The 13,140-nt window shown below is 38.4% G+C and overlaps 2 protein-coding genes across 2 annotated transcripts in view; both read left to right on the top strand.

The window, feature by feature from the left end:
* Positions 1-2,069, top strand: part of si:dkey-237h12.3 (teneurin-3) — a 139,141-nt gene extending 137,072 nt beyond the window's left edge. Inside the window, exon 31 of the mRNA XM_034141707.1 lies at positions 77-2,069. Within this exon, the coding sequence (XP_033997598.1) occupies positions 77-829 (753 nt within the window). The 3' untranslated portion in view covers positions 830-2,069. The remainder of the gene's footprint in view (positions 1-76) is intronic.
* A 5,040-nt stretch (positions 2,070-7,109) lies between these two features.
* On the top strand, positions 7,110-13,007 carry tdo2a (tryptophan 2,3-dioxygenase a). Its single transcript, XM_034140709.1, has 12 exons — positions 7,110-7,202; positions 7,323-7,428; positions 7,553-7,643; positions 8,038-8,108; positions 8,609-8,736; positions 8,851-9,037; positions 9,895-10,002; positions 10,106-10,217; positions 10,395-10,452; positions 10,731-10,810; positions 11,161-11,251; positions 11,562-13,007. Exons 1-12 carry the CDS (start codon positions 7,168-7,170, stop codon positions 11,713-11,715), a joined length of 1,221 nt encoding a protein of 406 aa, XP_033996600.1. The 5' UTR covers positions 7,110-7,167; the 3' UTR covers positions 11,716-13,007.
* The last annotated feature ends 133 nt before the right edge of the window (positions 13,008-13,140 follow it).

The following is a 13,140-nucleotide window of genomic DNA, read 5'->3' as shown; positions in this document are numbered from 1 at the left end:
AGCTGGTTCTAAATGGCCTGGAGAGTCTGGTTCTGCCATGTTCAGGCGTTAACGTTTCACTGCACTTTTCCTACAGTCTATCTCTGGGGTCCAGCAGGAAGTTACCAGACAAGCGCACTCTCTCTTGTCATTTGAGCGGCTGCCAGAGGTCCATCTCACTCGAGGTCGCAGAGGTGAAAAGTCTTGGCTGTGGTTCTCAGCGGCAATGTCTCCCATCGGAAGAGCCGTTATGTTCGCCATCTACAAGGGCAGCGTCCACACTCACACGCTCAATGTGGCCGGTGAGGACTGCATCAAGGTTGCAACAATCCTCAACAACGCTTTCTACTTGGAAGACCTCCACTTCACCATAGAAGGACGAGACACACATTACTTTGTCAAGCCTGGCCTTCCAGATGCCGACCTTGCTTCGTTGCACCTCACTAGTGGACATAAGACTCTGGAGAACGGTGTCAATGTCACTGTTTCCCAGTCCACCACCGTCATGGATAGCCGGACTCGGCGTTTCGCAGATGTGGAGATTCATGCCGGTGCTCTAGGTCTTCACATCCGCTATGGATCCACGGTGGACGAGGAGAAAGTGCGGGTGGTTGAGTTCGCCCGTCAGCGCGCCCTCGCAGGTGCGTGGGCGAGGGAGCAGCAGCGGGTGAGGGATGGAGAGGAAGGGGTCCGCCCCTGGACAGAGGGGGAGAAGAGGCAGCTTCTGAGTAGTGGAAAGGTTCTGGGGTTCGACGGGTACTATGTGCTCTCCATTGAGCAGTACCCAGAATTAGCAGACAGTGCTAATAACATCCACTTTCTTCGGCAAAGTGAAATCGGGAAGAGGTAACAATAAGAGGGGCATTTTCTGCCAAAGAGACTTAGTTTTGGTAGAGACTTTCAAGCGGACAAATGAAAACAACTGTAATCAAAGGTTGCTTCTACAGTATGTATCCTGAGTGTCGTGTGTTTTTGAAAATAAAATAAGAAATACAAAAAAGTACAAGTGGTCAAAAGCAATGCTGTGCATTGTGACCTAGGGACTACAGAGTAAATGTATAACTACACCAAGCCTTACAATGGCAATTACAGGTCAGTTCCTCTGTTGCACAAGCCTTTCGGACTCTGGACTCTGATGCAGAGGAATAGCGGTGTCTTTGACGAAACAGTGAGCTAATTTAGGTGTCTTTTGTTTTGTTTTCATCAAGAAAAAAGTCTGGCTCAACAGAGAATGTTAAAAGATCAAACAAAATGTTTACATTATGCATATCTGCACTTCTCTAGAAGTATGGGGCTCGGGAGTTCACACTCGTGGAGCAAGCAGTATCCTTGAGCAAATGCTTGTTTTTAAAATCAGAGACTTCTGACGTTAGAAATATCCTCACCAAACAACCACTATGTATACCAGATTTAGCACTGTAAACATCAAAATGTCTTATTCTCTGAGATGCTTTTGAAAAAAAAAAAAAAAGAAACAGTTTCAATGTTTAAATACCCAATATACATTTTGGGAAAAAAGGGACAGTATAGGTATGCTGAACTCTGTTGGGGAGCATAGGCACAGATGTGTCTGGGATAGCACAGGGACACCATGTTTTGTAAATTATGCAAGAGTTTTATGGGCGTTTTTTTTAAGAAACTGTATTAATGTCTGTATTAGTCATATTAACAGTAATTTATGTTGTGTTTAAACATGACAAATAAAGTCCAGCTGATTTTAATTTCCTTTAATTTTTCAGACAAGCATTTTTATTTTTATTTTCTAATGTGGCTATGTGGGGCTTTTTCACAATGCTCTGTTTAAGTAATTAACAGAAACCTGTGCATGTAGTGACAAGTATTTACAAGTGGTGATGTATCTATAACATGCCGTCAACTATTATTTCCACTAAATTGAATGTTTGTTGGGCATAATGCCTTTTGACCTGGCTGCCTGTCCAATGAATATTTCATCAACACAAATATTTCATGAACCCATTTCACATCAACAAGGTTACAGTGGATCCAAATATAGATCACATCCATGTTCTCGGTAGGTATACTTTTTTTGAATGTTAAATGCACTCATGGATTAAAATGATAGTGGGGTTCTTCTTGGTGTGTTGTTTTTTCAAGAGGTGAGAAAATGTGTTAGGCTTATTCAGACACTAATGTGGATAATGATGTTTCCTAATGGCCTCGGTATTCTTAAAAATATCATAATTACATTCATAATTAGGAAAAAAACATCATCTCAGCTGCAAAGCCAAAGAAGACAAATGCAGATTAGTTTGAAGTCGGCTACTTGAAGCTGTTCTAACCTGAAGTGTGTAAATTAGAGAGATTTAAAGTGTAACTAACCCAAAGTGTAGACAGTGGCCTTGAACAAGCTACTCAGTCAACATCAAAACCATGTGTTTGAAAGTTTGATACCATAATTTTCAAAAGAAAAAAAATAGGGTTGTGTTCAGTTTTTTCCCACGCTCCCTGTATTCATCAAAGCTCAGAAGAGTTCTGACGCTGAAATGTATAATTCTAAAAAACAACTTCACATGAAAGCGATTTATTTTTTATGGTAAACTTCAAGCAGCATTTTCAAACCAAACGCAGAATATTCTTTGCTTAAAGCTTGTTTTATGCTGTTTTTGACCTCCTCCCTACTGTTCAAGCACCCTCACATTCCTTATGTAGTTACTCAAACATAACATTGTTTTCTGACATATAGAGCTCAACAAAACTTCATCTTTGTGAGTGTTGCTCAGCTCAAAATACATGAAATACATGCATTCAAAGTTCTCATGAGAGTCCTTCAGCAACTGATGATGAAATGTAAGTTATTGTTACTTCGCACTAAACATACAAAGAACTTATATGAACCCAATTTGTTTTTATATACATCCATACAAACCCTACCGAAACCCTATACGATAACGAACTCAGCTCGACCAAGTATAAAGCATTCAAATCCTTCTTTCTCTTAAAAGTGCTCTGATGCTCCCTAGTGGTGCACAGTGCATAGTTCAGAGAGTCATCCAGTCCCCCAGCTGACTATTACATGTACATATCATACAGCAGTGCACTTATAATAACAGCAGCAACCACTATACTCCCAGAGAGTTTAGAAAATATTACTGCTTTGAGCTTCAACTTGAATTAAAACTTTTAAATTCTAGTGATTAGCACGCCAGATGTTACAGAGAAAAAAAGCACTCCAGGATACTCTAGGTTAATTTAAGGTGCCATCAAATAGAATACATAAAGCACTATTATTAAAATGATCCGCAGTGCTGCTGCAGTATCACACTGTGACCACAGTAGGCAACAGTGCAGCATATCAGTGCGCAGTGCAACTAGACCGACTTCAAAGCCTTATATAAAAGAGATGGCTCGACTTTGCAAGAACATCAAAGACCCAAAAGCATCACGCAATAGATCAGAGCCGTGAAGAAAAAAAAAACGAGGAATGTTTCATGATTCATTTTATGAACGTAACACAAAGGTAGCCATATGGAATCACATTGCTAAACATGAGATGATTTTACTTTCTATATGTTCCTTCTTGGATCCATGATCAAACACTACAGGTAGTTATAGATTATGTACAGTAAGGTGCTCAAGTTTGACCTCAAGAAACTAGATTTGTACTCATGTTCTGAATTTTCCAAGAGCTACATCTTGTGACGTGAAGCTGAAAAGCTACAGTGATTTAAAGTGACGTTGGATTTACAGTGTTAACGCAGCAATCATTGATATTATATTAGAAATGTGCATTCATCCAAATGCATTAGATAATTATGAGCACATGAAATAGTCAACAGATTGAGCCCTTTTATTGAGCTTCTTGTGAATTAAACAACAGTGTATTGCTGATTGTATCTCCAAGGGCAGTGTTATTCATTTCCACAAGCACACAAGGTGTTGGCGTTCATTATTGCTAATACTCACCTTCAGCTGACAACTTATGGACTTTCTCTCACAGGAGGTACATTTCATTTGCAGGTTAATAACTCGTTTCATCTTAAATCAGAAAGTGTTTCTTTGAAAGGATTTCTTATACAGTCGGAATTTAATCGTGGGAGAGCTACCAAGGTTAATCTATTACAAGAGGAGCACACTATTTCATTAGACTCAAATGACATAATACTGTACATTGGAAAGGTATTGCATACAATGACAAACCAAAAAAGAAAATCTGCTTTTCATTCCACTCGGTATCGGAAGCATAAAATAATTAAATGAAAGGCTAGGTGATTAATTGAGCTATGACGCATGACCTTGTAGCTATTTCTTTAAATTCAAACTGTTTTACAAATTGAATGGACCTGCAGCAAGGGGAATAAATCAATTTGTATAATAAACTGCTTGAAATGTTCTCAAAACACAAGGACAGACTTGGAACCGCACACGTCAGAAAGTCTTGTTTTGTTATGATCACATAATCATAATTGTATGATCTGCACATAAGGTTTATTCTTGGCTCTTACATAATTTCTGATCTTGATATTTCCTAAACTGTCATGAGATGATTGTAAGATAACAAAAAGTTGTTTTGATATGGCATTTATTTGTCAGCATGAGACATAGAGCAACACCACTTATGTCGCCACTCACTTTGACATCAAGTAATTATAGCCTTAAGTTGCTGCGAGTAAACAAATATGGTAATATTATAATATTTCTCCATGATAGTGTTGGTGGTAACTTTCCATAATATTCCCAAAAGGTACATTAATGGTTAGTCTACATTATAATGACTTCAGCGCAAAGATATACAACATCTCTGGCTAATTGCCTTGTTATCTTTTCAATTAATTTCAAATGTGTCTTTAAGGTCAATAGAGAACCCCGCTACAATGATCATTAAACTGTATAGGTTATGTTATTTTTTTTAAATTATCAAAATAGCAAGGTAATTAAAGTATGTATTCTCTGTAAATATATTGTAAAACGACACATAATAGGATTGCTTACACTTTTTGCTGTGATTATATCTGATATCTGGGGATTATAAGAATCTTGAATCATTATTATCTCAACATTTAATTATCCTATAATGATTGCCAGAACATTGGGTTAGTAAAAGCTATGTCTGGGTCATTATAATTACTCAAAAGTGGTGAATTAAACTATGTTATTTCCTCTGTAATAATTATTGCTTAAAGGACGGCTGGAGCTCCAACATAGAGAATCAGATCTTACTATTTTCCTAATATATTTGCCTGATTTTTAATACAATCTAGTGAAAATACATTGGTTATGTTCATAAGTTAAGCTCTTAAAATGTGTCATTGAAGTATAAAAGTCTAAATTAAAATGGATATGTAGATGTAGAATGGCACGCTGACATTTGACAAACACATATGCAGAGTTCAAGGACAATGGGAGAAATACAGAGGGAAACAGTTTAACTTTCATTGGGGATTTGACATGGCAGTAGAACAAAAACAGGCCATATCTCTGCCGTCTTTTAATCAGTGACTCACTCAGACCTTGGAGATAATGCGTAACGACAAGTGCAGCCTATCAGTGAGACGGGCAGGACAGTTAAAGCTCGGAAGATTTACAATGACAGTCTCATCTCGTCTCAAGCCTCTCATCCTCTGTACCCCCTTCTCTCACTTTACATCCCATTCATCCCCGGCTAAATAGGAACAAGAACAAAGCTTTTCGGGGGCCTGCTTTAGCTGCTTTCTTGCTCAGTACGCTGCCTTATATTGCCTGGCTTGTTCCATGTCCCAATTCAGAAATAGCAGCTTGTTATCATCCCTCTGATCTTCTGAGGACAGTTGCACAGGCTGTTGGGACTTTACTTGAGAAGTCTACAAAGAGTGTGGGTGCAAAACAAGGGCGCTAATGATCTTGGAGAGAATTCGAGAGTGTGGAGTGAGGATTCTGATACTCACATTGATGAAAACTGGGTTAACTGTTAAGGTGTGGTTTGGTTGGTAAGGGGGGGGGGGGGGGGGGACACACGCCTGTAATTATTGTTAACTGATCTTACTGTGATAGAAAACAAACAAATATTACCAATTTAGTGCATAAGACCACAAATAATGACATTTGTAGCCCACAACAAGCTCTGGAGCGTGAGATCTCTTGCTCTAAAGGTATGTATATCTGATTTGTCACATTTAAAGGAACACAAACATGAGCTCTGTGTACTTTCTTTAACATGATGTACTGTCCATACACGCTCTCAAGGTCCTCAGAACAACATATTTCCAATCGTGTCTACTGAGGTTAATAAAAAATTAACCAAAATGCAAATATTTACCAATGAGGTCAATGACCCGCAGACTGGTATCAATGATTTAGTAACACACGTCAACAAAGTATTGTGTAGAGACCTACTTGATGACCCAGTGTTTATGATTGTATCGGTGGCTAAAGAATGTCAAAGGAATAGTTATTGTTTAAAAACTAAAATATAGTCAACTTAAATTTCAATAATTTAATCAAATAAGTCAGTTTTTCTTTTTTCTTCTTAGAGCATATTTTAGTATCAATTGGTCGTGGCTTAGATACCTTACTTACAATTGATTTCCCTCCACTTGGGGACCAAACCGCAGTACTTGGGCTGCCAGCTCTACCAACTCAATCATAATAATTACCTCTTTTTAAAATACATGTATTGTGTAGAAACTTTCATGACAAAACAAAGAAAGATAGAAATTGTACTTCAGGATAACCAGCCAGAACATCAAATCGGTGATGCCGCGTATCAGAGCTCCACTAATCTCAGGTAGACGCTTGCATAACCAAGTTCACTATTTGTTAGAGGCAAAACACTCTGATATAAACAGCAATCCTGGAAAGTAAACATTGGAGATACCTTGTGACCAACGTCCACAAAGAAGCTTCCTGAATACCCTAATTCATCTGTGAGTATTAAAGGTTTTCAGCAAAAACTCTTCTTATGCTAGGAATATTTGTTGTATTTACTATCTGCTATTTTTCAGTTTATTGTGTGAAAAAGGTCCTGTGACTGTTCTTTTTTTAACAAGTATCACAAAGTCCAGAAGGTGTTTCTGGTTCAAGGTAAACAGCAGCTCCATGAGGCAAACAGAGGCGGGCCGGATGATCAATCTATCCTGATGAGTGATTGGATGAGCTGAGGCTTTATAAATCTGGACTGCATTGACAACAATTTTAGAAACTATTAGTCAAAGAAGAAGAACACATCTTTGCAGCAACTGATTTGGACAAGTCATGAGTGGATGTCCGTACTTTGAGAAGAGGCATTTGTACGTTTTAACTATCATCACTACTAAAATAGGGCTCTAAAGGATTTCTTATCGATAAAATGCAACAATTCTTTACAGATGGGAAAACAAGTAACAAGCGCTTTTCTCTTCGCACTGCAGGTTATTCAAAAACAAGCCTCCAACAGCGGAGGGAGAAGAGGATGCCTCTCAGGCTGGGGTTAACAAGGCCAGTAAAGGAGGAATCATCTACGGAGAGTACCTGCAGGTAGGAAACATCACCTCTTATACGCCGCAGTCTTTGTGTTTGTGTTTTTAAAAGATAATACTGGAATTGGATTTGTTTTCACATTGTTTTGCTTTTAAGTTAAGTGTTTATTTTCCACTCTCAGCTCGACAAAATAGTCTCGGCCCAGGTGTTGCAGAGTGAGTTGAAGGGTAATAAGATCCATGATGAGCACCTCTTCATTGTCACCCATCAAGGTAAAACAAGAAGTGATAAAAAGCCTATTTGTTCTACTGTCTCACATAAAGAAAATAGTTGCCTTTAATCTTGTATTTAGCCTTTTTTGGTTAGGATCATTTCATGTATTTACAATGCGGTTTTAAATCACTATTCTGGACAGTTTTAGAGTAAAAAGGGTTAATATTTAAATCTTATAACTCGTGTTTGTAATGAGAGAAAATGCCCACTGAATACATTTGGATGTATTTGAAGAAGCAGTTTGTGTGTATACTGTAAGGTTGAATTTATGAGAATCTTTTCTGAATTGAATTTGTGTTGTGTAATTCTCCCTGACTGCTTACCTGTCTGTTTACCTAGCTATTTTATTTTTTAAATGTTTATGATGCTTAACACCTTTGTCTTTTATTCCAGCCTATGAACTGTGGTTCAAACAGATTTTGTGGGAGCTGGATTCAGTGCGACACATCTTTATCACTGGATGTGTAAGTCACATTTATTTCAAAAATAATTTGACAAATGTAATGTTTTCTTGTTTATAGAAAAAGAGGTAAATTAGCATGAATCAAAAACATGACATTTTTTTTTCAAAATGTTAGATGATTCTGAAGTAGAGAAGCACATTAGCTGTCAGTGTTGAAGAATGCTCAAAAGTGCTTGCTCAAAATGTGAAATCATGAAGTAGAACAATCAATCTCTCAGGGGAGAAAACTGTGTCAGTCAGATCTCCTCTGAAGTCACATTAAATAGGAACCATTTTGTTTTATTCAGTCAATCTGGTTTGGTTAAATCAGGGTACAAAAAGGATTGTTGTGCATCACCCAGGCCGATGTCCTAGATTAAAATGAGAGCATCAGTTTTAGACATTTTTTTCTCTGGAGGAGACACATTAGTTATTTTGTTCCTGTGTCATGATATGTGCTTACCAGGTTTATCACCATTTACTAAAGTCAGTATTTCCTTCAATATTTGACCAATGCTGCAGGTCAGAGATGAACGCAACATGCTCAAAGTCAACAATCGCATCCACAGGATTGTGATGATCTTCAAACTGTTGGTCGACCAGTTTTCAGTTTTGGAGACAATGACAGCTTTGGACTTCTTTGACTTTAGGTAAGCTTATAAATAACTTGTGTGCCTTTCTCGTAAACATGTATAAGATGAACTACTTCATGATACACTCTGTCTGTGTTGTTTGCTTACTTGTGCATTTGCTTCTGTCCCTAGGGAATACCTGGCTCCAGCCTCTGGATTCCAAAGCCTCCAGTTTCGGATCTTGGAAAACAAAATCGGGGTCCCGGACAACCTGAGGGTCCCATACAACAGACGCCATTACAGGGACAACTTCAAGGGTCATGAGAGTGAGATGCTGCTCGCCACTGAACAGGAGCCAACACTCCTAAAACTGGTGGAGGTACGTCTCACAACCACAACACACTAGTGATGTGACGTTCGCGAACGATCCGATTATTTTGAACGGCTCTTTGGTACGAACGAAGGGAACCGAGTCGTACTTGGTGAGAGCCGTTCTTCTAATCGTTGGTTCACTGCCTGCCATACTTCCACTCGCCTTTACGGGAACCTGCTTTCCTGAATGCACATGAGCTGTAGATGATGATGGCGTAACGCATACTGCTTGAGTAGTAGTTCGGCTGCCTGAGAGATGTATGAAGTTATACATTTTCTGTGAGTAAAAGTAGATTTCTGGCAATACAGTCAATCATTATCCTGGTGATTATTTTGCAGATAAACCTATTAACCCCGCGCCCTTAAAAAAAAAACGACTCTTTTGAACGGCTCTCGGAAAGGAACGGAGCCATAAGATCCGGCTCCCTTCAAAGAGCCGTAATTCCCATCACTACAAAACACCTGTTCGGTCAGCAGTGTTTTACTGTAGTCAAGAGTTATATCAGAATACAAATCTAAATACTTCATTAGTCCCAGGAAAAAATGGGTTATGCGACAGACAATACAAATCTTTAAGTTAAAGTATGTCCAAAATACATATAATATAATTAAAATATTGATATACACATATGAAGTTAAAGTTAAAAACAATGTGCATATTGTGCTAAAATATAAGATTACAATTTCAAAAATGAGGTGGTATTTTAGTATAAATAAGATATGAATGCTGAATTGCATAGTTTAAAAGGGTTTGGCATTATTTAAACTGAACTACATTTTTTTCTGTAACACTGCATGAGCCAATGTGCTAAAGACCAGGATATAGGATATTAATATGATAAACACCTTGGCTGTTCTTCTCAGGAGTGGCTGGAGAGAACTCCTGGCTTGGAGGTGGATGGATTCAATTTCTGGGAAAGGCTTGAAATCAATATATTTGATGGGCTGAACAAGGAGAAGGAAAAAATCGAGGTAAGGGATGACTCCAGTTTGCAGGACAAACTCTCTTTGTTCCACTAGAAATTCAAAGATGACCGACAGGGACTGTATCTTTATTTACGGGTTACTTTTTCAGGCAATGGAAGATTCTGAGGACAAGGAGGAAATGATGCTTGAGCTGATCAAACAGAAAGAGCTGTTCACTTCTCTGTTTGATGAAAAGCGACACGACCATCTGCTTAGCAAAGGTGAGTACTCAGTAGTCATGTTTTTTGTCATTGCTTTACAAATCTGTCTATAGTTATTTAAACTTGTATGAATGCTACGTCGTTTTTTGTGACGTTTATAAGGTTCTATCTCACAAAACTGCATAAAGACAATTCCATTTGCTGAAAAAGTATCTTTTTTTTGTATTTGCTGACAAGGTGAGAGGCGGCTGTCTTTCAAGGCTCTCCAAGGTGCCCTAATGATCTACTTTTACAGGTATTTTACAGCATTCCTTCACCTTTTATTAGGTAGTGAAGCAATTCCACACGATTCTTAGGAGTGCACAAGAGTTAACAATGTCATATGTGGTTGTAATTAATGGGAAAACTGTTTGGTAAAAGAAGTTAACTGCATTAAGGGTAGTGAGCAGGTCATAATCACTCTAGTTTGACATCTTCTCCAGAAACATTGTATGCCACTTGATGTCTGTAAAAGGTATTCTACATAAATACAATTGAGCAAACAGTTAAATCTTCTTCTTGTCTTTCTCTCAGGGAAGAGCCGAGGTTTCAGGTTCCTTTCCAGCTGCTCACATCCCTCATGGATATTGACACCCTCATGACAAAATGGAGATGTAAGTTACTGTTGGATCCTTGTCAGCACAAACTCACAAGTGAACAAAAACAGTACAAATGTGAAGGAAAAAAAAGCAGACACCACCTAGAAATAAACAATGTGTTCAAATATTGCCCTAGGGCAGAGAGTGAATAAGAGGAAGTTTACAGAGCAGTGTTAGGTCAGGACCTCAGAGGCAGACATATATCAAATCATCCTCTCCTCCCGCTTATCAGCCCCACACTTCCCAAGAAATACATTTTTTCCCAGCTGTCTCACTTATGTCTAAACAATTTGCAGCTCAAATGAAACATGCAGACCCGAAACATCGCTCATATCACAGCGGATATTTCTGTCTTTTGTTTACAGACAATCATGTTTGCATGGTGCATCGCATGATTGGCAGCAAAGCCGGCACAGGGGGCTCGTCTGGATACCACTACCTCAGATCCACTGTCAGGTATGCTATTACACTTTCTCCTACAGATTGAACACTTTTACACTGAAGGTATCTTTAACACTTCAGAGTTCATTTAGATAAGGACAGGATACTGCTACTATGTGCTTATCTTAATTAACCTGTCATATGGCCACTTTTTCCTGACATGCACCAACTATACTTAAAGTTAATTTCATAGGAGCCACTATCCATCAAGTTTGGCAGCGATTTAATTTAGCGTTTGTCCTTCAGAAAGTAGAATTTGTAACAGATGCACAGTTATATTGTGAGTACATGAGTTTAATATTGAGTACTTTTTCCCCCCCTTCAGTGACCGCTACAAAGTGTTTGTGGATCTGTTCAATCTGGCAACGTTCCTGGTGCCTCGCCACTGGGTGCCCAAGCTAAATCCCAACATCCACAAGTTCCTCTACATGGCCGAATGCTGCGACAGCTCCTACTGCAGCAGTGAAGACTCAGACTAAGAGGCGCCGCAGCCTTTTTTCCCTCTAACTGGCTTTCAAACAGTAGACCCCAGCTGGAACATTTTAGTGACAGGTGAACAGGGGGCCGTCAAAGCATGCAAAGAGACACTGATTTCATTGAGAAGACACACAATTTGGATCAGATATGCATGACATCAGCGTGATGTACCTCAAAAAGCCGATACGCTGAAAAAAAGGTTATGTTTTCAACCAAAAACATGTGCTGTTTTTGTTCGAAACACGCACAATTAACAAAAATACATGGCATTTTTGGAGCATCTTAATTGCATTTTTTAAGGTAAACATGGCACATAGAGGGATCATGTCAGATGGTTGACAATCTAAACCACCATAATGTCCATTAGGGAGAAACATTTGATGAGTTGTATGTTTACTATCTAGGAAGTAATGAGATTGGGACCTGTAAATACGGAAAATAACTAAATGTGTTCATTTTAATGGTTAAGCATGGTGAGAAATATCTCTTTGTTATCTAGGTGTGCCACTAAAAGCGCACCAAATATGCTTTGTTAACAGAGAACAGAACAGCAGATTGCTAGTTCATTAGTTAAATCAAGCCGAGGTTCATACGGCAGAGACTTGTGACGCAGTGTCTGACCCTGAATAATTAAAACGGCCAAATGAGACTATTTTAGTCTAATCTCTAATCTTGACCGGTGACACAGTACAGCAGATGGCTCCTTGATAAAATGTGCTTAGATGTTTTTTTCAATACAATTATGTAAATCCATTGTGACTGACCTGAAAGCAAATGGACCAGTGAGAGCAGTGATCAAACCCCTGGTTTAACAAACACATTATGTTTCCTGAGAGCACGGGGAAGGTGTCAGACAGGAAGCCAATTCAGACTACTAGGATGTTTTAGGGCAGATACAATCAATATAAAGCTGTGTACAAAATGTCAATATCAACACCTATAATAAGACCATTTGCAGAGCATAAATAAGGAACTGTAGAATGTGTACATAATGTTAATAGTGTAGTTGTGTAATAATGTGTTTTGTATAGTATGCTATTTCATTAATGTAATTGCGTATTTATGCAGGGGTTGATCTCTGTATACATAGACTGTTAGCCACATCACCGTGTAAAACGTGTATCTACCGTATGTATTTAATAAGATACATTTTTGTATTCTTATTATTATAGTTGTGCAGTGTTTTTGTGTTTATTGTGCATGTATGATTACAAATGTATCAGCATAAAGTGATTTATTTTGTTTAAGAAATGTAACATGGTGATATATTAATAAAAAACATTATTTAAAGTGACACTTGAAGGGAAACAGATGATTGTATTTATTTTGGCATAAGAAAAGACACACATGCAGTCACATGCACCACACACACACACACACACACACACACACACACACACACACACACACACACACACACACACACA

This window comes from Trematomus bernacchii, unplaced genomic scaffold (genome assembly GCF_902827165.1).
Source record: "Trematomus bernacchii unplaced genomic scaffold, fTreBer1.1, whole genome shotgun sequence".
NCBI lineage: Eukaryota > Metazoa > Chordata > Actinopteri > Perciformes > Nototheniidae > Trematomus > Trematomus bernacchii.
This window is presented reverse-complemented; position numbering and strand designations above follow the sequence as displayed.

Coding starts and splice junctions, on each gene's coding strand:
- tdo2a (XM_034140709.1), top strand. CDS start 7,168: ATGAGTGGATGTCCGTACTTTGAGAAGAGGCATTT. Junction 9,038..9,894: donor CACTCCTAAAACTGGTGGAG/GTACGTCTCACA, acceptor TGTTCTTCTCAG/GAGTGGCTGGAGAGAACTCC. Junction 10,453..10,730: donor CTAATGATCTACTTTTACAG/GTATTTTACAGC, acceptor TCTTTCTCTCAG/GGAAGAGCCGAGGTTTCAGG.